Source organism: Geotrypetes seraphini, chromosome 2 (assembly GCF_902459505.1).
Source record: "Geotrypetes seraphini chromosome 2, aGeoSer1.1, whole genome shotgun sequence".
In the NCBI taxonomy this organism is placed as follows: Eukaryota; Metazoa; Chordata; class Amphibia; order Gymnophiona; family Dermophiidae; genus Geotrypetes; species Geotrypetes seraphini.
Window position 1 is genome coordinate 310472382 of NC_047085.1, and position 24683 is coordinate 310497064.

Below are 24683 nucleotides of genomic sequence, written 5' to 3' on the forward strand. Positions count from 1 at the left end.
TAGCTGGGTGTGCCAGCCTCCATCAAGCTGAGACAAGTCACTTATAGGACACCTGGTCTCAGAAGCCACCTAAGCTGCTTTTGAGAATTGCACATGGGCATCCTATATATAATTGCTTTTGTCCTCTTTTTTTAAAAATATTCTTTATTCATTTTTAAAACATATACAATAAGTGAAATACAGAGTAAATTATTCATTTTACAATATAGACATCACTTAAAATTTTCAGATGCCTAAGCCTGCCTAACACCGCAATTCTCTAACCGGCATCTATGCCACAGGGGGGTGGCCTAAGGGATCTGGCCAATCGGAATGTTAGGCCACTCCCAGCACATCCAAGAATGCACTACAAGAGAGGCTTAAGATTCTTGTTGGACCAGGTGCCTAAAGCCCCTACTATGGTGTATCCCACGATGCACCAGGAAGGGGAAGACACGCCATTCAATGGAGGTGGGTCTGCTGGCCGGAGGGAATAAGCATCCCTCTGGCATGCCAACTCAATAAAGTACTTGGGAGGGTCCTGGGGGGCTTGGGGGGAGTCAGGGTGCCAGCTTTTTTTGGGGGGGTGTTCCAGCAAGAGGGACTGGGCATCCCTCCTGTTGGGGGATGTCTCAGGTAGGGAGGTTCAATGTCTCACGGGGTGGGGGGTGGGTTCTGGCAGGAGGGATGCCCATTCCTCCTGCCAGGGGTTATCTCGGGGGTGGAGGTTCTGGCAAGAGGGACTGGGCATCCCTCCTACCGGGGGATGTCTCAGATGGGGGGGTCAATGTCCCTGGGGATGGGATGGGGGTTCTGGCAGGAGGGACTGGGCATCCATAAATTCATTTTTATTTCAGTTCTCAAAATTAACCCTCTCAGTGATGATATGATATCTTCATTTCAGGTTTCAAGTTTATTAGGTTTTTAAATACCGTCTATCAAGATTATCTAAGCGGTTTTACAATTAGGTACTCAAGCTTCAGTTTTATCAGTGAAGGAGGAAGGGCAGGAAGGAATTTAAGTATAAAGCAACAACAGCTGTTCAATCTGTGGTGTAGCTTTGAATGTCTGGTCTGTCGCTTTGGGAAGGATTTACTTCAGTAATTAATCTGCCCTCTGTCCTCATAGCCCGGCCCAGTTAGAAGCACTCCTGTTGGCTGACAGCTCAATTTCTTCTCTTCTGTTGCACTGAAATGCTGATGGAGGTAAAACTGCATGTAAGCCAGAACATAAGACATCAATTCAAAAACAAATGGAGATTTAAGGAAGCAGCCTTGCATAGAATGCCATTCTGTCATATAAGATTATGTTCACACAAGGTTTTCAGGCGAATCTGGGAAAGAATTACTCAATTTAATTTTTAATTCCAGATTTCGTTCCTTTCACCTCGCTGCCCTGTGTGCCTAAGATGACCATATGTCCCATTTTGAATGGGACCATCCCTATTTCAGATCTCCTGTCCCGCTGTCCCCATGCACAGCTTCGGGACACCGAAATGTCCCGTTTTCAGCAAAGGCGTCCCAAAGCTGTGTGTGGGGACAACGGGACATGTGATCACGGGAGAATGGGCTCTCTCCCTGCTTCCCTGCCCACCGCCGCAGCAACAGCTGGAAAGGCATGTCCAGGCGCCGAACCAGAAGCCTCCCCAACATCAATTCTGACATCGGAGAGGAAGTTCCGTGGTTGTTGCAACGGGCAAGAAGTAGCAGCAGGCTGCAACGGCGGTAGACTGGGGACGGGAGCAGAAGGATCGGCGGTAGGCTTTGGGAGGAGGGAGGCAGACAGACAGGCAGGCTGTTGGTTGCTGAGCTTTCTCACATTTGGTGCAGCAGGGAGGGAGGGAGGGAGGCTGGTTGGCTTCAGGGGAGGGGTGGGACAAAGGCTGGAAGGCAGTGAGGGGGAGGCAGGCTTACTTTGGCAAGGGAGGGAGGCAGGCTGGCTGGCTGGCTTCAGGGGAGGGGTGGGACAAAGGCTGGAAGGCAGTGAAGGGGACATAGTGTCGAGGGAGGAAGGAAGGAGAGAAAGAGGCAGAGAAAAGGGGGGTTGTAAATAGAAGAAAGACTAGAGAGAGAAAGACCTGGACCAAAGGGGAAAGACAGGAGGCAGATGCAGGACTATGGGAGGTGCAGACAGAGTGAAGAGAGACCCTGAGGAAGAGCAGAGAGAGGCAAGATCATAACAGAGGAGGGAGAGAGAGGGAGACCTGGAACAAAGTTACAAAGGAGAACTGACACTGGATCTGGGGGCACTAAGGATATAGAAAGAGGCACTGGGGGCAATAAGGACATAGGAAGGAGACACTGAGGGCACTAAGGACATAGGAAGGAGGCACTGGGGACATTAAGAACATGGGAAGGGGCACTAAGGACATAGGAAGGAAGCACTGAGGGCACTAAGGACATAGGAAGGAGCACTAAGGACATAGGAAGGAGGCACTGGGGGCACTAAGGACATAGGAAGGAAGGAGGGAGGGAATAGAAAGAGATAATTGATGGGCATGAGTGCAGAAAGAAATGAAAGAAAGGATACATAGTCAGAAGGAAACGCAACCAGAGACTCATGAAATCATCAGACAGCAAAGGTAGGAAAAATGATTTTATTTTCAATTTAGTGATCAAAATGTGTCAGTTTTGAGAATTTATATCTGCTGTCTATATTTTGCACTATATTTGTCTATTTTTCTATAATTACTGAGGTGACATTGCATATTTTAAAGTCATCTGCCTTGACATCTTTGAAAAGCCCCCAAATGTAAATGATAATTAACATTTTCTATGCGTATAGTGTGCTTTGTGTATTTTTTATTTTATTTTATGGTTGCCATTATGAATTAATAAAATATTATGTGTACATGAAAAATGAATGGAATAAATTGGGGGTGGGATTGGGGGTGGGGCTGACAATTAATAGATGTCCCATTTTGATGAAAAAAATAAATGGTCACATTATATATGCTTGGAATAGAGTATCTGTGTCCGTGCATCACACCCCTTCCCTTGTTCAAAAGTAGGCTGAAAACCCACTTTTGTGAGATTGCCTTCAACTCATAACCCTATTCCCAAATGCCCTCTGCTCACCACCCTAGCCAGCAGTTTAAACATCCTTGCTTGCTGTAACCCCTGGCCTGTCATCCTGTTTATCTAATCTACTTTAATCTTCCATTTGTGTGTCTTGCATACTTAAGCAGGCTCAAGACTTACAGAGAGAAGCAGGAGAAAAAGAGCAGAACATATTCAAGGCAGTTTGGGAAAGAGGAGAAATTAGGAGAAAGTGACAGACTAGCTCAGACATGGGCAAACTATGGCCTGCGAGCCAAATCTGGCCTGCCAAATTTTCCTGCAATGCCTGTGTTTTCCCAGTTGGCAGCCAGGTTGAAGATCTTGACGGAGCCGTCCAGGCAGGCCAGGTCAAGCACTCCGAGTGGCCGCAGTAATGCAGACACCGGACCCCCAAGGGCATGAAGCAGAAGAATCGCACCGGGTGCACCTGTAACTACCCCATGGCCGACCGCAGCTCTGCGAGACGCATGCACACATGCACGTGTTGGGCCACTGGCCGGAAGCGGAAGTGACACCCGGGATGCTCTAGGTTCTGCCCCTCTGTCAAATTTAAGAACCCATTGTGGCCCACGAGTCACAAAGTTTGCCCACCCATGGACTAGCTGGAAGGGAGCACCAAGAGAATCGTGTAAAGTTTATGTATCAAACGAGCAGCAACCACCAACCAGCTGTCATGCCAGCGTCGGCTGTTCCTCTGACATCACTTCCTAGGTGCGGGTACAGGAAGTGACGTCAGAGGAAGAGCCAACGCTGGCACGACAGCAGGTTGGGTGTTGCTGCTCGCACCAGGAACATAGCAGAGGTACAGGGGAAGGAAAGCAGCATGCATGCATGGCGGGGGGGGGGGGGGGAAGGAGTAGGGGGGCGGAAAGGAGGATGGGTGCCTGCACCCTTACCAAGATGGCGCCCAGGGTGGACCCCCCCCCCATACTACACCAGTAAAGCAACTTGTTTATTAGCAACAAATGGAAAGTGATGAGCACAAAAGCTGGCAGACTAAGTAAAAAGGTGGAGGATTTGCAAGCCCTGATGTATGAGGCAGATTTGGATCAATAGTTCAATGATTCCTGTGGATGGGATGCAGCAATACTGGGTGACTGGTGTTATAGTGTGCAAGGAGATGCACATGCACATCCAAATTAGTGCCAATTTATTAATTGATAAGGCCAGTTAACCAGTTGACTCATTAACCAGTTTAGTTGCACACGGTGTCATGGATTCATAACAAAACTTTGGCATCATATATAGAATAAGGGAGGGTGAGGAAGTGTTTGGGTTGTATTGGGTTTTATTTAGAAACAGATAAACATGATGGCAGATAGAGGCCAAATGGCCCATCTAGTCTGCCCATCCGCAGTAAGAACATAAGAAACGCCTTCACCAGATCAGACCGAGGTCCATCTAGTCTGGTGCTCCGCACACGCGGCGGCCCATTTAGGTACTCCTTTTTGGAGACCCGACTTTACCGTATCTCTCAATATGATATGCAAGAAGGTGTGCATCCAACTTGCGCTTGAATCCCAGTACCGTAGTCTCCGCCACAACCTCCTCCGGGAGTGCATTCCAAGCACCCACCACTCGCTGTGTGAAACAGAACTTCCTGACATTTGTTCTGAACCTGCTGCTACTCAGTTTCAGGCTATGACCTCTTGTCCGTGTCACATCTGAAAATGTTAGAATTGCTGCTTCTTGGTCTATTTTATCAAATCCTTTTAATATTTTAAAAGTCTCTATCAAATCCCCTCTCAGTCTTCTTTTCTCGAGGGTAAACAGTCCCAGTTTCCTGAGTCGTTCTTTGTAGCTCAAATGCTCCATTCCTTTGACAAGTTTCGTGGCTCACCTCTGCACTTTCTCCAACAGAGTTATATCCCTCTTGAGGTATGGAGACCAGTTTTGGACACAATATTCTAAGTGCGGTCTGACCATTGTTCTATAAAGTGGCATTATGACATCTTCCGATCTACTCGTGATCCCCTTCTTAATTATGCCTAACATCCTGTTTGCTTTCTTCGCCGCCGCCGCACATTGTACCGATGGCTTTAGGGTATTGTCAATCAGTACCCCCAAATCCCTTTCTTGTTCGCATTTTGCCAATGTCACCCCCAACATCTTATACTCATGTTCCTTGTTTTTCTTTCCTAGATGCATCACCTTGCATTTGTTTATGTTATAGTTCATCTGCCACTTTGTCGCACACATTTCCAGCTGGTTCAGATCTTTCTGGAGGTCCTCGCAGTCCCTTTGAGAACCAACCGCCCAACATAGTTTTGTATCATCTGCAAACTTTATTATATTGCATGTTGTTTCCTCTTCTAGGTCGTTTATAAAAATATTGAACAAGATAGGCCCAAGAACCGAGCCCTGAGGCATGCTGCTAGTCACTTTCTCCCAGTCCGAGAATTTCCCATTTATGCTAACCCTCTGCCTTCTGTTTTCTAGCCATTTGCCGATCCATCTGTGCACTTCTCCTCCTATTCCATGGCTTAGTAGTTTCTTCATAAGCCTTGCATGTGGGACCTTGTCAAACGCTTTCTGGAAGTCCAAGTAAATTATATCCACTGGATCTCCACTGTCCATTTGTTTGTTTACTTTCTCAAAGAATTGTAGTAAATTTGTCAAACATGACTTCCCTTTTCTGAAGCCGTGTTGACTAGCCCTTATTAGATTGTGATCCTCCAAGTGTTGTAAAATGTTATCTTTTATTAGTGTTTCAATTATCTTTCCTGGAACCGATGTGAGGCTCACAGGTCGTTAGTTTCCTGGATCACCTCTTGATCCTTTTTTGAAAATTGGGATGACATTTGCTATCCTCCAGTCTTCTGGTATTTACCCAGTTCTAATAGACATGTTAGCTACGGATTGTAATAATTCGCTAATTTCCACCTTAAGTTCCTTTAATACTTTTGGGTGAATTCCATCCGGTCCAGGGGATTTGTCGCTTTTTAGTTTGTCAATCTGAAAGTGTATCATGTCCAACGTCACATTTACTGTTGTGAGGCTTTCCTCTTTGGCCCCGGTGAATATCTTCCCTGTGGTTGGTACTGCTGAAATGTCCTCATTTGTGAAGACTGAGGCAAAGAATGAATTTAACCTATCGGCAACCTGTTTGTCCTCTTTAATTGACCCTTTCCTTCCCTGGTCGTCGAGAGGGCCCACTGCCTCTCTTGCTGGTTTCTTTCCTTTTATATATCTAAAAAAAGGCTTGAAGTTTTTGGCTTCTTGCACTATCTTTTCCTCATAGCCTTTTTTGGCGTCTCTTACCACTTTATGACACTTTTTTTGGTCGATTTTATGACAGTTCCAGGCTTCCGTCGTTTTTTCTCGTTTCCATTTTTTAAACGAGTTCCTCTTCTCCCTCACTGCATCTTTCACCTCTTTGGATAACCAAGCTGGTTCTCCTTTGTTCTTTTTTTGCCTTCCTTTGGATATCCTCGGTATGTGAAGATTCTGTGCTTCTGTGATGGTGTTTTTCAGTAGAGACCATGCTTGATCAACTGTTTGGATGTCCGCTTTTCCCTTCTTGAGCCGTTTTCTAACCATAGTTCTCATGCTGTCGTAATTTCCTCTTTTGAAGTTAAAGGTCGTGGTTCCAGTCTTAATTGGTTTCCCCTTTCCGATGCCAATGGTAAAATTGATCATATTGTGATCACTTGTCCCTAGCGGGGCCATAACTTCTACATCTGCTGCCCTACCATCAATGCCATTTATGACCAAGTCCAGGATTGCATTTCCTCTTGTCGGTTCTCCTACCATTTGTTCAAGGAAGCAATCTCCTAACAATTCAAGGAATTTTAACTCCCTGCCGCAGTTTGACGTTGCCAATTTCCAGTTGACCCGGAAAGTTGAAGTCTCCCATGATCGTCGTATTTCCCGATTTACATCTACGTTTAATTTCCTCCATCATTTCTTGGTCTGTTTCCTCAGTCTGTCCTGGGGGTCGATAATAAAGTCCAATTTGTATGTCTGCTTCCTTTTGTCCAGGAATCTTTATCCAGAGTGACTCTAGTTTACCATTTGCTTCTGTCTCACTTTCTCTAACAGACTCTATTTCTTCTTGGACATACAGGGCAATATCTCCTCCTTTTTGCCCAATCCTATCTCTTCTGTAGACTTTATATCCTTTCAACGCCGTGTCCCATTCATTCTCTTCATTCCACCATGTTTCTGTTATTCCTATGATATCCAGTTGTTTTCTTTTTGCTAATTCTTCCAGCTCGCCCATTTTGTTTCCTAAGCTTCTGGCATTATCTCTTTCTCTCTCCGAGAGATCCTACGTGCCTATCCCAGGCCTTTTTAAATTCAGACACAGTCTCTGTCTCTACCACCTCTTCCGGGAGACTGTTACACGCATCTATCACCCTTTCTGTAAAAAAGTATTTCCTTAGATTACTCTGGAGCCCATCACCTCTTAACTTCATCCTATGACCTCTCAAATGAAAGAGACTCAACTCATGCGCATTTACATTACAAAGATATTTAAATGTCTCTATCATATCTCCCCTCTCCCACCTTTCCTCAAAAGTATACAGATTGAGATCTATAAATCTGTCCCCATACACCTTATGACAAAGACCACGCACCATTGTAGCAGCCTTCCTCTGGACCAACTCCATCCTTTTTATATCTTTTTGAAGGTGCTGCCTCCAGAACTGCACACAATATTCTAAATGAGGTCTCACCAAAGTCTTATACAGGGGCATCAATACCTCCTTTTTCCTACTGGCCATACCTCTCCCTATGCAACCTAGCATCCTTCTAGCTTTCGTTATCACCTTTTCAACCTGTTTGGCCACCTTAAGATCATCACATACAATCACACCCAAGTCCCGATCTTCTGTCATGCACATAAGCTCTTCACTCCCTAATCTGTACCATTTCCTCAGGTTTTTGCAGCCCAGATGCATGACCTTGCATTTCTTAGAATTAAATTTTAGCTGCCAAATTTCAGACCATTCTTCAAGCTTCGCCAGGTCTTTCTTCATGTTATTCATACCATCCAAGATGGTGATATTCTTGCTCCTGCCTATTTGTTTTTAATCTTTTTTTTCTTGTATTGTTTTATGTGCTTTGTAAACCATTTTGAATGATGATTCTTTTTTTTATCAGGGAATGGTTAAAAAAATATATATAAATAAATAAAATAAATGTGAGCTTATTGAATTTGCTCCGCTTTGTGGGTCATTTGATTCCCTGGAGCAACGGCAAAGCTGATCCAGTGAGGTTGCCGTTTTTTTCAAAGCATATTGTGGGGTAGCTTTGAAACTTTCAGAGCAAAAATATGCAAACACTTTACCTTTGAACACTGGCAGATGCAAAGTAAAAGCAGTCACTTGCACAGGTCTTTTTGCAAGCAAATCTTTCTATAAAACTGCACGTATATGTGCTAGAGTGCAATCTTCATGTGTTCATTTCCTCTCCCAAACTAAACAGGCCCTCAGGAACACTGTCAGGTGCCACAGAGCAATTTTCATACAGCTGATCGAAAACACTTTCTACCTGTGTAAATTGCCTCATTCAAGACTCATCAGCTAACATCCTTATTCATACGTCAACTAAATTGACTTGACCTAGTCTACATAATGTACAAATAGGAAAAGAAATGTCAAATATTGCATGTTAAGTGACGTTAAAAGCTGAATATTAGCATTCTAGTTAAAACACGAGTAGAAACAGATTGGCCTACAGAGTATTATTTGGCTCATGTTTAATCAGCAATAATAAGATCAAGAATTACTATTAAAAACCTATTAGTAACCGTGAAGAAAATATAATATGCAACTTTATCAGCTTCCCCTCTGTACAGAAATTGTAGGTCTATTGTCTGACTTTTCTGCCTTGGATTGTTGGTATGAATGGTTGCTTTCCTGTTGATTTTACAGTTCCTTTCTTTATGGATTTGGTTTTGAATGTACACCGCCTTGCCCTGCTCTGGCAGCTAAAAGCGGCACAGTAGGGCTGCAGTAAATAAATAAAATTGTAATAGATAAGCCTTAAAGTGATCCCTCTGCCATCAGCCAAGTCTGAATAGATTAATCCACTGGCAAGCTGCCCCCCTCCCCTAATTCTAGAACTGGTGTGCACAGTTCCACGTGCATTATGCATTAGTACCACTTAGACACATAACTTAATTACTTAATTGGCCTTTAATTGGTGCTTAAATAGCAATAACTACCAATACTTCTCCTTAATTAGCACTAATTTGCAGTTACGTTTTCTGACCCTATTCTGTACAGTGCGCTTGGGTGGGTCATGGACATTCCAACTATTCTAGCTTGCACTATATAGAATGCTGCCTGCCATAGAAATGGCCTAAATCAGGGGTGTCAAAGTCCCTCCTTGCGGGCCGAATCCAGTCGGGTTTTCAGGATTTCCCCATTGAATATACATGAGATCTTTTGGCATGCAGTGCTTTCAATGCATATTCATTGGGGAAATCCTGAAATCGCGACTGGATTGCGGCCCTCAAGGAGGGACTTTGACACCCCCTGGCCTAAGTGATCACAGCTAAATGTCACCTAGCATCATCTATATATACACATCTCCCTCGTTATTCGCGGGGGATAGGGGCAGAGCCAGACCGCGAATGGGGAAATACCGCAAATATCTTCTGGTACAGCTCTGACCCACCCCCACCTCAGACCCGCCTTCCCCCCAGCATCCTGGCCTTACCTGGTGGTCTAGCGGGCTTTCGGGGCATGAGCAATCTTCCTATGCTCCTGCCCCATGCAGATTGCCAATAGGAAATGGCTACTGTGAATTCCCGTAGTCTCTCGAGACTCCGACAGGAACTCCCCACAGCCATTTACTATTGGTGATCTACACGGGGCAGGAACGTAGGAAGATCGCTCCTGCCCCGAAAGCCCGCTAGACCACCAGGTAAGGTCGGGATACTTGGGGGAAGGTAAAAATATGGGGGGGTTCCCCCCTCCCCCTCAAAAAAAATCGCAATTATGTGAACTCGCGAGTGCAGAAACCGCGAATGGGGAGGGGGAAGTGTATATATATATATATATATATATATATATATACAGTATATATAAAATCAGATGTATCTGTGTGTGTGTGTATTTAAGTATGTTTCAGCATAACTGAAATGCATGGAGAGATTTCAACCAAACTTGGCATACATATAACTTACTATCTGGGGAAAAAAATACTGTGGGGGTGGGAAGGGGGTGAAATGTAGAAATTATGGAAAACAACAGATAGAAACATAGAAACATAGAAAAGTGACAGCAGAAAAGGGCTAAGGCCCATCAAGTCTGCCTACTCTATTGACCCACCCACCCTCCTAGCTACCATTTGAGAGATCGCACTCTGATGTCCCATTCCCTCTTAGAGATCCAACATGAGCATCCCGTCTGTTCTTAAAATCTGGCACGCTACTGGCCTCGATCACCTGTGCTGGAAGCTCATTCCAATTGTCAACCACTCTTTCAGTGAAGAAGTACTTCCTGGTGTCGCCATGAAACTTCCCACCCTTTATTTTCAGTGGGTGCCCACTTGTGACCGAGGGTCTTCTAAGAAAGAAAATATCATCTTCTACCTCAATACGACCAGTGATATACTTAAACATCTCAATCATGTCTCCCCTCTCCCTACATTCTTCAAGAGAGTATAGCTGCAATTTGTTTAGCCTTTCTTCGTACGATAGATCCTTGAGTCCCAAGACCATCCTGGTGGCCATTCGCTGAACCGACTCAACCCTCAGCACATCCTTACGGTAATGTGGCCTCCAGAATTGTACACAGTACTCCAGATGAGACCTCACCATGGTTCTGTACAATGGCATTATGACATTGGGCTTCCGAGTAACAAAGCTTCTCCGGATACAACCCAGCATTTGCCTAGCCTTGGATGAAGCCTTCTCCACTTGATTGACAGTTTTCATGTCTTCACTAATGATTACTCCCAAATCTCGTTCTGCTGCAGTCCTTGCCAAAGTTTCTCCATTCAGTGTGTACGTTCTGCACGGATTATTGTTGCCAAGGTGCATTTTTTAGCGTTGAAGCTAAGCTGCCAGGTCGAGGACCAATGTTCCAATAAAAGCAGGTCTAGCGTCATGCTGTCGGACAAATTGCTGTTACTTACAATGTTACATAGTTTGGCATCATCAGCAAATAAAGTTATTTTACCTTGAAGCCCCTGAGTCATGTCTCTTACGAATATGTTGAAAAGGATCGGGCCCAAGACCGAGCCCTGCAGCACACAGCTGGTCACCTCTGATGTTTTAGAGAGGGTACCATTAACCACCACCCTCTGAAGTCTACCACTCAGTCAATCGTTGACCCATGCGGTTAGTGTTTCACTTAATCCCATCGATTTCATTTTGCTCATTTTGTCTAATCCATAGTTTTCGGCCTCGCTGAGATGAATACTGACACTCCCGATGCTGTTTAAGTCCAAGTTTAGCCCCCTACAGAGGGCTATTTTTGCTGCTAAAAATGAAGATGTCCACGAAATAAACAATCAAATACTTCCCGTTTTACCATCATACAGTAAATACAAGTCTATCGATACCGGAAGATTGGGATAAATAAATATCCAGGCAACGCCGGGTGACCAGCTGGTTATCCTATAATGGCAAGTACGTGCATAATTAGTATTATAGAATTCATGCTTAGCACCTGATATTTTGACTCCTGACTTTAGGAAATGTTTTTTAAATTGAACCCTTTAGGTATTTCTTCAAGCTGCTGAGATACAAGTGGGCACTGATGAAACAGAAATGCTGACTTTGCCCTTGGTTTCTTCAGTTGGAAACCCAAAATTCAGCCTTATTCAATTACCCATGATGATTTGCTGGTGGCTTGTACATAATTAAAAACACAGAAGAAAAAACTGTGACCCAAAAGCAAAGAAAGGGGAATCTTTAACCGGTTGGATTATTTCTAATTTGTGTTGTTTGAAGTGTCATCTTCAGTCAACTGAAACGACAGGAAGCCATCTATGATGCTGGATCACTGATAGCTCTTTGAGAATATCCTATAGGCTAAGTCCACTGGCAGACTACAAGGGTCCATTTTGTCAGCCCCAGAAAAAGCTGAGAAATATCAGTGTTATTTTTTTTTTTTCGTGTTTTCTTTGCTCCCAACTTTCTAATTTGCCTTTCAGTGATTTCAGGCAACGACCACCAATTTCAAGTAATAGCAGTGCAGCGAGAGGCTTTTTCTGTCTACAATAGAAAGACAACCTGAGGAAAACTGAGATTTGTCCAAGTGTCTTTTTTTTAAATTTTATTGTATCAGCCGTCCTGTGCAAAACAGCTGTATATTAGAAAGCAGGGAACTATACCAAAGCTAGTGACATAATCAATCAGTGCTATTCAAACGTGCACAGTGAATTCTGAGTCTCTTGTTTTGGAAAAAATTATGAAACATAGATGTTAATGCCACAGAAATGTCATCAGTTGTATCACAATTAGATTATGAGAGCTTGACTGGGATTCTGGTGGACAGAAGTTGTATATAGTAGTAGATTCTGGGCTCCTTTTATAAAGCAGCGCTAGCGGGGTTAACACGTGCAATGTTTCATCACGTGTTAACCCCCACACTGGCCTAAAAACTAACATCTGCTCAAGGGAGGCATTAGTGGCTAGCCGGCGGTTTAGCGCGCAGTATTATGCACATTAAACCGCTAGTGCGGCTTCATAAAAGGAGCCCTCTGTGATTTGGACCCTTGCTCTGCTAAACTTTTTTTTTTTAATTTATTATTTTACAATACATATCAAGCATAAATTTGTACAGAAAGCAAAATCCAAGCCAAGAACTTATTGTATCAATTTAAGAAACATATAACAAAAAACCCCAAATATGCTTAAATTTCCTCTGCTAAACTATTTAAACTTCTTTCAATAGTAGGATATATGAGGTCTGACAATTAAGTTCACAAACTCATCCTAGAAAAAGTGCTACATACCTCGTTGCTGAATATCACTACGATCACCTTCGAAGTATTCCCCTTGGGAAGCTATGCACCCATGCCAGCACCTGGTATATGCTTGGATTCTGGCTTTCTTAAATTGTATTTAGAAAAGGGAGCTTTTCCTAGTTCTTTCAGTTATATTACCTTACACCACTCTTAAAGGACAAAAATAAATCAGTTCTGGAGTGTGCAATTTGTAGACCACAATCATGCATATCATTCCTGTGTAAATTACTTATCTGTAAGGTGCTGATCCCAATGGGACACATTTCCTCACAAGCTTCCTCAGGGGATCAGAAAAAAATCAACCATTCACAGGAACTGGTTAATAAACCTGGCACAAGGCAGCCATTTCCTGTGAGTGATCTGCATGGGGCATGAGCGTGGGAAGATCGCTCCTGCCTGAAAACCCGCTAGACCACCAAGTAAGGCTTAAGGGGGGGCTTTCAGGGCTTAAAATAGCCAGGGGAAGCGGGAGTTAGGGGCAGAACCGGCCCGAATATTATTTGTGGTTTTTTAATATTCGCAGGCCGGCTCTGCTCCTAACCCCTGCGAATACGGAGGGGGAAGTGTACATCCCAGTCATGGTTCTCCATGAACCAAGTCTCTGTGTTTGCTACTATATCCAAATCAGCCTCTAGATCCAGAACCTTGTTTCCCATACTTTGAGCATTAATATATACTATTTTCAAAACACTGCCCTCTTTTCATATTTATTTAGAGGTATTTAGTGATTCACTTACCTGAGGACTTATACTCACCTGGGGGCTTTGGTCACCCTGCCCCAATGATTCTAGTGTAAAGCACTCTTCAATATGTTATCCAGTCTGCTGCTGAAGATACTTCTTCCCTTCTGTGATAGATGCACACCATTTTTGCTCAGCAGCTCTTGGAAAATCACCCCATGGTCCAGGAAGCCGAAATGCTCATGACGACACCATCTGCGCAGCCACACATACATGTCCAGGACACAAGCTTCTCTGCCCAGGCCTTTACTCTCGACAGGGAGGATCGATGAGAATACTGCCTGTGCACCTGACTTGCTTCACCTTTTCTCCCAGAGCCACAAAATCATCTTTGATACATTCAGAGGGGTACCTAGAAGTATCAGTGCCAACATGGTTGAGCAGCATTGGATAATAAAGAAACAAAAAAGCACCAAGGACCATCCAGATTCAGGAATAGACATTTTATTCTTGGACCCAACACAGTCAGTGTTTCGGCGTAAATATGAGGAACCAATATAAGTTGTCAACAATAATGAAGAACTTGAAAGGTCCAAAGTACTTATAGGCATAAAATGAAATGCTGATGTGCTTGTGAGAAAATGTTGATAGGAAATGCATTCTCACCGTCTCATGAGACTTCAGCGGGAACTTACAGCGGCCATTTTTTATCATAGCTCTGCATGGGGCAGGAATATAGGAAGATCACTAGACCATCAGGCTTTAAAAGGTGTGGAAATGATTATTTTCAATTTTCAAAATCTTTTTATTGAAAGTTTTTATAATAATAGAAAAAAAATACATCATACAGTAAATATGATACATAATGCAATAGATTGATACAACCCACATGGATATAAAATACCTGAGGAGTTAAAATCAACATGGACATTTTTGACTGTTGTGCCCTCAGTTCAATGGAGGTGAATAAAATGAAGAACTTAATAACTTGATCTATAGCTAGCTGAATTGCCAGGAAAGGGTAGCCTTTCCTTTTGTTGAATTTAATTTCCCAGTTCATCAATCGCTGTAGTTTTGTGCTGTGCACGTGCTGAGGGCAAAAAATTGAACCAAACTAAGATTTATTAAGTGGAAACATTCAAGATGCCTTGATGGAGATCACTGAGAAAGGTATTGAGCATATATACCTTTACTATAATTGATAGAATATGTAGATCTTTTTACTGATTTCTAAGGAAATGTTTGACTTACAATATAAGCATTTTAAAACAATTCTAGAGCATGTAAAATGCAGTCTCTCCAATAAGTAAAGACATACAGCCCCTCCCCCCCTTTTTACAAAGCTGCGCTAGCGGCTGCCTTGTGGCAAAAGCCCCAAAGCCCTTTAAATCCCTATGGGTTTCAGGGCAGTTGCCGCAACGGTCCACGCTATCGAGCTTTGTAAAAGAGAAGTGTGACAGAGTCCAGTCTGGGTTTCCTATACCCTGTGCATACTCACACAAACAGCCTAGTCTCTCTTGCAGGTATAATAGTTTTTTTTATTACGTACAGACCTGCGCCTGTTACCTTGCAGGCTCTGGTAAGGCAAAACCTTTTCTCAGCTCAAGGATAAACAGTTTTTCTTAAGCAGAGTTCAAGGGCCCACACATAGTCCACAATCCTAAGTATAATAAGGTTGGCTTACTTTAGCCAGTCATGTACCAAAAGTCTTGCACGGTCAGCTTTTCTAATAGTTCTGGGGGTACTGATAGACAGGAATCTGAAGCCGTCGGCTTGGTGCGCGGCGGCGGCAGCAAAGAAAGCTAACAGGATGTTGGGCATGATAAAGAAGGGAATCATGAGTAGATCGAAAGAGGTCATAATGCCGCTCTATAGAGCAATGGTCTGACCACACTTGGAATACTGTGTCCAACACTGGTCTCTGTTCCTGAAGAAGGATATAACACTGCTGGAGAGGGTGCAGAAGCGAGCGACGAAGCTAGTAAAAGGTATGGAGAACTTGAGCTACAAAGAACACCTCAGAAATCTGGGATTATTTACCCTTGAGAAGAGAAGACTGAGAGGGGATCTAATAGAGACTTTTAAAATATTAAAAGGAATTGACAAAATGGAGCAAGCTCACTCACCGACAAGGGGAAAGGATGGAGAGCAAGAAACAGCGTTATTCACTTTGTCAAATGTGACTCGGACAAGAGGTCATGGACTGAAGCTGAGAGGGGTCACGGCCATGACAAATGTCAGAAAGTTCTGCTTCGCACAGCAGGTGAACGCCTGGAACTCTCTCCCAGAAGATGTGGTGGAGGAAACCACCATTTTAGGATTTAAGGTAAAATTGGACGCACATCTTCTTGCGGGACACATTGAGGAATACAAATGATTAAGGTATTCGCCCAGGTACGCCTGGCTGAGCCTCCGCATGTGCGGACCACCGGACTGGATGGACCCCAGGTCTGATCCGGTGCAGGCATTTCTTATGTTCTTGCCAGATTTCTTGACTTGCCAGGGCTTTTCCTCAGCTCACAGCTAGGGAAGAGTTCTCTCTGTCTCATAAGAATCCCTCTGCTTTCCAGGGTTCTTCTCAACCCATGGCTAGTAAAGGATTCTCTAGTGAAAGTCTCTTCTTTAGGACCTCTTTTGAATACAGGCATATATCTGAGCTAGGCATATATCTTTCTCCTTGTCTGTGTCCTGCCCTTCTGACTCAGCAGGGCTGTATTATTTCCTTGATGATTTCCACACTGAGCTGCAAAGCTCAGTGCATTCTGGGGCAGGTATTTTCCCCCAGATGTCAAACCCCTCTGCTGCCCAGGGGTATAACTGCAGCCTCAGTGAGGGAAAACCCCTGAATCTCTCACAAGGTGGACAGTGAATAAATGGCTTGACATATATAAGAGGAACATCAGCTTTTTTTTCCATTTTGTTCTTGAAAAGACACAAAAGAAGCAATATAGAGCAGAGTGCTAAAAGGTTCAGTGATTAGGAGTGCATTCTCTGCATAAATTAAACATTTCTTTTCTTATTTTCTCTGGAAACAACCAGAATAGTGATGGTAGTAAAAGAAACACCGTAGTCTCAGATCTGATAGACCTCTGCAGCCTACGTGATTATTTACTGATAAAACTGACAATATGAAACAATTAGCTCCAGCGAGTATAATATTGACTTGTTGCGACATTCTGACCAGCGTAGCTTTTTGCACTGGAAATTAGGAATATATACAGAGAGAGCTGCTTGCAAGGTTAGAAATATTTCAGCTTAAAAAGGTTTGCATTTTTTGTAATGTCATAGTGAAAACTATGGGGAAAGTATTCAACCACAGCGTTCAGTATTCAATTTAAATGCCAGCTGCTGCAGTTATTCACTTTTCCTCTCTGAAGAGAAAGAAAAGATAGAAACAAGTGGATAAACTTTGCTCTTACTAGGCAGCAAAAATTGATAAAGAAATTGTTACTCTGTTACTTACATTTACTGATTACAAATATTTTAGACACCAACTTAAAAAACATACTTATTCAGAAAAATGTTGTTAGATAAAAACTGATATTAACATAAATTTATTATGGTCTAGGTCTATTATGGGGTAGGCAATTCCAGTCCTCGACAGCCACAAACAGGTCAGGTTTTCAAGATATCCACAATGAATATGTATGAGATGGATTTGCATGCAGTGCCTCTTTGAGATGCAGATCTGTCTCATGCATATTTATTGTGGATATCCTGAAAACCTGACCTGCCTGCGGCTCTCAAGGACCAAAATTGCCTACCCCTGGCCTAGGTTATTTTAATTCCTGGATTGTGACCAATTGTCTTCATTGTTATTCACATTAAACTGAAAGATATACTGTGAAATATAAGATGTAGAGGGGCTTTTTTGGATATGAAATCTAAATCCAAGTTTGCAGGTTTTGCAGAAAACATCCAAAATCTAGTAGCTAACATGACAATTTTCAAAACAAGAAAACATATTTTTGTTTCGAAAATGGTCATTTCTTAGATGCTATTATTCTCAGTGTATTTATTTTTCAATTAGGTTTTCAATTTAGCCTCTTTATTGGAAGATCTCACCCCCTCTTTTTTACTGCATGGCCCCCTTTTTTCTACCATCTATCATCTGTATCTGTTTTAGGGTTTTAAAATATTCTACATAGCTTTGTTAAAAACATTCTATATGGCTTTGCTAATATGTTTAATCTTAAACTTGGCAGTAGTATAGAGTTTTATATATAGTTTTAACTTCTGAAATTTTAAATTCAATATTATTTTAGTTTCCCACGTACACACCTTTATAGGATCCCCAGGGTATGTATTCCTCTTCCTTTTCTTGTCCTATACAGTTCCCTTTGTGTCTTTCTAGCTTGTTTAAACATAAGTATTCACTGATCATTTGTTGAGCATGGTCTTCACACGTCCACCATTTTTATAATGCAATTAAGTTTTTCACTTCACTCTGCATTTTGCATAGATCCAAATAATTTCTGTTTTCACATTTTTATGACATTTATCTTCTTTTTCACCAACTCATTTTCATTAGTACCATTTACATCACTGTGTCCTTTTATCACATATCTTTTATACTCTTTGCATGCCAGATATCATTCACTGTTTCACATTTTATTACCACTACTATTCATAACTTACATGCATTCTTAATGCACCCCTCATTATTTATAGGACCCCTGAAGAAGACTTTTTGTCGAAACGCGGACCGTGTTGGGTCCTGTATCCCTAGCGGACTAGGTCCTTTAAGGCTCTTATGTGGATGATTTACTTTTATGTGGATGGAATTATTTTATGTGGATGATTTTAGTGTACCTTTGGAACTTTGATACTTTCTAATAAAGTCCGTTTGGGAACATCGTATTTGGTTTTATCTTTCTGAACCATTAAAAAAAATGTTCAAAAGAAGTATGCTTATAAACAAACCATTGTTATATAGGAGTGGCCAGCATTCTTAGTAGACTGACCACACAGACATCCCAGCAGAGCAGTGGGGCATCCTAGGGGTCATCACAGTGAACTTCACATAAAAGGTCTCAGGTACACAGCTTGCCATAACCCCTTTACATTGCATGGTGAAGACTTAAAAACTCACCCACAACCCACGTACCCAACTGTACACCACAACAATAGCCCAGGTGTCAATTTTATGTAGGTACAGTAGGTTTTGGGTGGGTTTTGAAGAGCTCACATATTCCACCACAAGTGTACTAGTTACAATGAGATATTGGCATGGGTCCCCATCTCTATAGTCCACTAGGCTACTCCAGGAACCTGTTTGCTGCTCTGATAGGACTGGCCATAACATCTGAAGCTGTCATACAGGTTGGTATGTACTGTTTTATTCAAATCTTTGGGGGAGGGGGAGAGGGAGGGGGAGGGGGGTGTCGTACCTTAATCCATCCAGTGGTCAGCTTATCAATTTGGACATCTTTAAGGTACTTATTCTTTATCGAAACAGGTCAAGTCTCAAACGTACACATTTTACCCTGGACATTTTCTACAATGTTCCATTATTACAGAAAAATGGCCAAATCATAAGTCCTAAATCTGCCCCCCAACACGTCCCCTTGATATTTAGATGCACTGCAGATGCACACAGAAAACCATCTACAAAATGGGTTTCGAAAATAATGATTTGGGCTTTTGGTGAAAAAACATCCATCTGCCCCTTTATGCCACTTTATAGACATTTTTCTGTTTTGAAAACAAGTCCCAAATTATTATGCTGTGTATTGTTATAGCTAGACATTAAGTTAAGTGACATTTTCAGATACAGACTAGCTATAAATATATGCGTATAATTTGCCTGCCAGCACTTATTCCAGATATCAGCAATACTCAGACTAGTACAGGAGGAGAGTGTGGTGCAATGGTTAGAGCTACAGCCTCTGCACCCTAAGATTGTGGGTTCAAACCCCATGCTGCTCCTTGTGACCCTGGGCAAGTCATTTAATCACTAAGTCTGTACTTTGTTTATTCCACTCAATCTGTAACATCTTTAATCATTGTAAACCGCATAGAACTTCACGGTCCTGTGGTATATAAATTGTTATTATTATTATTAATCCCCCACTGCCCCAGGTACATTAGATAGATTGTGAGCCCACCGGGAAAGAGAGGGAAAACGCTTGAAGTATCTGGATGTAATCTGCTTTGAATGTGGTTGTAAAAACTACAAAAAAGGCAATATGCAAGTCCCAGTCCCATAAATAACTGAAGTTAGGACAGTATTTTTGCTCTTCTATCTTTATCTGGGCAGTTGCCTAGTTAATGGACTGAAAATTGGCTCTGCCCCCTATAACGCCCTACACTATACTAAGATATGAGATGGTGCTGAAATGTTCTCAGCCCAACCAACCAACTTCCTAAATTCTGAGCGCTATTTTGCCTCTGCCCCTGAAAAGAGTGTTATCTTATTTCGTTAAGTGCCAATTTGCAGAAACGAAATACTATGGGCTCCTTTTATTAAGGTGCGCTAGGGTTTTTAGCGCACGCACAAAATTACCATGCGCTAAACCGTGCGGTACGCTTCTAGAATAACGCCAGCTCTTCCGTTCATTAAGGCCCTAACGCACCTTAGTTAAAGGAGCCCTATGTTTTGACATTGTTTCAGATCATTGATTGAACCACATCCATGTCATCCTCTTCTTGGTTGGGCTGAGAACTTTTCATCACCTCTGTACTGGTGAGCATTTTGGAGATTTAGAATTTTTGTCCAGAAAATGCTCCTGGAAATCCAGGCAACCAAATCCAAAGTCCAGAGAGGAAACGCCACAAAAAGACATCCAAGGGAAAAAGTAGGGCTGAACAACGGGTTTCTAATAAGAGCCAGGAGAGTAGTCAGGTGATGATTTTATTGTACAAATCCACAAAAACAAGTATATACGAGTACAGTATGTGAGACCCAACACGACACTGTGTTTTTTCAGCAACAGATTCGCCTCCCCAGAGGTCACGAGCAATCTATGTCAGGGTTTTGTGGACAATATCTATCACAAGCTATGCTCCCTCAAAGCTGAGCATGTGAGCAATTGCTCAAACATTCTAGGAGTGTCGCTCACAAAAATAGTTGCAAATCTGGAAAATTGTTGGGTTTTTTTAGAATTTGTCGCTCACATGAGAAAACATTTGCAAGCACCTGTCCAATCCTTAGAGGGAGAATTGGTCACAAGTTGAAACATTGAACTCCTAAATGTAAGCGGCAAACATTTGCGGTTAAATCCAACACGTACGTAGCCTGTTATCTGCTTTCAAAGCAATTTTCACAATGTTCCTGTGATTTTCGCATCAAAACCAATAATAAATAGCAGCTGAACAGGAAAAGCTCAAAAGGAAGCACTTATCTTATTCCCGACGGTGGTCTGACCATTTCACATTAACAGTGTCCTCAGAAGTGTGCTTCATAAACATGCTGCATTTGGTTGAGTGACCTTTGTTCTCACTTATGCTAAAGGGAAATGGATTAATGTTGAATGTTGTGTTGAATTTTCCTTTTTCGTTCTGAGAGGAAAGGTGGTCCCTAATGAAGGCTTGAGAGAGAGCCACACCCACAGGAAAGATTGTAGGCCCTTTTGGGGCCTGTTGGGGAAATGACTTCTTGTCTGAAATAGACCCTTGGTGACTGAGGAAGGCAAATCTAGTTGGATTACTACATGGACATATGGTGCTATAGACGCCTTCAAGCTAGCTGGGAACTTTGATTACTACACTGTATAACCTCCAAACATATTTTCAACCTTGCTGAGCTCATTCTAAATGTATTATCTGGAAGAAATATTGCATGTCATCCACATAAATCCTTTATTCATCATGAAGATACATAGAACCTATATACTACATGTCATCATACCATATGTATCAAACCCAATGCACTGTATATGAATCTAGGTGCTTACTTTATATATCAAAGGTTTAGCTAAGAAATACTTTCTTTCCTGCTAGACAAGCAACCATATTGTAATTTTTACCGACCCTCAGTGGCACCACTCAGGACTCAAACTTTTCATTGTCCTGAGCTTTACGTGTCTGCTCGTCACTGGGTCTCATAATCTTTTTAGAGTTAAATATTTTTAGGCTTTTTATTTATATTTATTTATATTTTTATATATGTTTTTATACTTAGCTTAAAACTGTGGCTAAGTCTGCTTGGCTTGAGATGTCAGCGTTTATAAGTGATGTCCAAGCCGACATGTTTCGCCGAGATAGCTTTTTCAAGGCTTCATCCCTCCTCGTCACCGACTACCACTGTAATTGGCGGTTACAGTGGTAGTCGGTGACGAGGAGGGATGAAGCCTTGAAAAAGCTATCTCGGCGAAACATGTCGGCTTGGACATCCCTTATAAATGCTGACATCTCAAGCCAAGCAGACTTAGCCACAGTTTTAAGCTAAGTATAAAAACATATATAAAAATATAAATAAATATAAATAAAAAGTCTAAAAATATTTAACTCTAAAAAGATTATGAGACCCAGTGACGAGCAGACACGTAAAGCTCAGGACAATGAAAAGTTTGAGTCCTGAGTGGTGCCACTGAGGGTCGGTAAAAATTACAATATGGTTGCTTGTCTAGCAGGAAAGAAAGTATTTCTTAGCTAAACCTTTGATCATACCATATGTAGGCATCATTTATAGAATACAGTAGTGTATTACTAGAATGGTGGCATTTAGTATTCTGGGCACTCACATTCTTGCCACCTCTGTATTGGCACATTTCTTATAGAATTACCTCCAAAATGTACAGTTTCTTCAAATTGTGGGAAAAAATAAAACACTTATGCATTTGTTGCTAGTGCTGACCATATAACTCCTGCAAAGTATCACAGTTGTGTAGTATTTATATAATAGGGTAATAAATGGTAGGTCCTGGAAACAGATTTTATGCTTTCTTGTTAACCTTGATTTCTGTTCTGTATAAATTGTTGCATACAGTAGTTATGCAAACACATGCAGAAAGCTTGACTTTTTCTCTGGTTTATTAAAAGACATGTAAGTGTATTTTATTTTTAAATTTCCTAGACAGAATGATGAGTAAAGTGAAGGACAAGCAGGACCAGATGATACCATGAAGAAAAGTTCACAGGCCCTCTGTTGCCAACTGTTTAGTAAGTACAGATTTTACTCGTCCAAGAGATGTAGAATGGATTCAATAACTAATTCAGAGCATAAAATTCTGTGCCAGAAAAAAAGATGGTTTAAGAAAGTAATAATTAAAAGTTCTGTTGGTAACACTGATTCTCGCCTGGCCTGCTGTATAGCAAACTATGCAGAAGCTAGAAGATGAAATATTAAGACAACAGCCAGGATAGCATTAGCTGAGATGCCAAAGTCAAACTAGGGGGACTGAATACTGGAAGGTTTGAGCTCAGTTAATAAAATTTCAGTCATATGTACAAAACAACATATGTGTATTTTCAGTGGGCCCAGTATTCAAGGCATTTAAGCTTCTAACATTGGGGTCCTTTATTAAACCACATTAAACGCCAATACTAAGGTTACCATATGGCTCCAGAAAAAGGAGGGCGGATTGAGACATCCAGGTTTTACTTCCATTGCTTTCAGTGGAATAAAGTCCGGATGTCTCAATCCATCCTCCATTTTCTGGAACCATATGGTAACCCTAGCTAATACATGCTTAAAATCAGGGGAAATAGTTTACTGCAAAATGTGTTAAAGTATTTTGTGATAATTTGCTTGTCATAACGCACTAATCGCATGCTATATTTTTAAAAATGTTTTTCGGGAGGGAGCATGTCATGGGCAGATAATGTGCACAGAAGTGTTATCCTGCTAGCGCATTCACATAAGCACACACTAACTTGATAGCACAGACTTAATGCAGGAGCACTTAGGGACTGATTTTGTAAATGGCACCTAGAAAATGGGCACTTGCTGCGTGTCAATCACGGACAGGCGCTACATCCAGAATCACAGCGGGCAAGGACACTGGGCGCCAGAAATATGGGCCAGGGTTTTACAGGCCTACATTTCCAGCCCCTAGAATCTTTGCAGAATCAAGGCCAGTGTCGCCTAATGATGCCGAACTCTGGCGCCACCCCTAAACAAGCCCACTTCCGGGCTTCAGTGTCACTAGGTGCCATGGATCCAGGCGCCAGTCCTAGAGGTTGCCTAGCGGTGCCTAATTTTTTTAAAAAAGAGTTTATAATTGGTTTTTAATGGTGCGACAAATTTTTCATGCCACTTATAACCAATTAAAACATTTAAATTAGGCATAATCTAGGTGCTAGTTGGTGCCTAACTTTCAGCAACATTTTGAGAATCCGGTCCTTAGGCCCTGATTCTATAAACAGCGTCTAACTCCTAAGCACCATTCAGTGCAGGTTGCCAAACACGCATCGTTTATAGAATCACATCAAATATAGAAGTGTTCTTAGGTATTGATTCCTTAGGCATACTGCCATGTAGACCAGGCCTCTAACCACACCTACTTTCTGTGCAGGTGCCGGTGGCACCTTGTTGTAGACACCTACTGCAAGGTAGTAGGTACCTACCGATCTAGGGGCCTACTGGCAAATTAATTTTTTTAAATTGGTTTTTAATGGTACTTTCAATTAACAGTGTCAATTAAGAAAATGAAGCCACATTAAGCTTTTTTATTGCCGGTCACTGTGGTAAAAACTCTGACACACATAGAATCATTGAATCAGGGCTTTAGCACCTCCTAAATAGGAGACTGCAAGAACTCCTGCATTTATTTATTTATTTTTGCAAATCTCATGCGCCAATAGAATAATTAGTGCAGAATCTGCAAAAAAAAAGTTTCTTAATATATTGCTGTGGTAAATCTGAAACTAGCACATGGGAACGTCCCATGTTAGCACATACTAAGACTAGAGTTTGCTACAGCTTAGTACAAGGGTCCTTTTGAGGGTTCTGCTCATAAATTGGCCTCTGAAAATTTACTAGGGTCGAGTGCATAATTTTTTAGTCAGCCTTTCACTAAACTCTTAAATTTAGGAGCATAAAAAGTAAGTGGCAACAGGGATGGATTTAGGATGGGGTAAAGAAGTTAAGAGC

The 24683-nt window shown here is 42.0% G+C and overlaps 1 protein-coding gene across 2 annotated transcripts in view; it reads left to right on the forward strand.

The window, feature by feature from the left end:
* The window catches only part of TMEM108 (transmembrane protein 108), a 402601-nt gene that overhangs the window by 143306 nt on the left and 234612 nt on the right, over positions 1-24683 (forward strand). Inside the window, exon 3 of one of the 2 annotated variants that reach the window (XM_033930212.1) lies at positions 22665-22750. In XM_033930212.1, coding sequence (XP_033786103.1) covers positions 22711-22750 — 40 coding nt within the window. In that variant the 5' untranslated portion in view covers positions 22665-22710. The remainder of the gene's footprint in view (positions 1-22664; positions 22751-24683) is intronic. The other variant, XM_033930213.1, reaches the window with a different exon arrangement.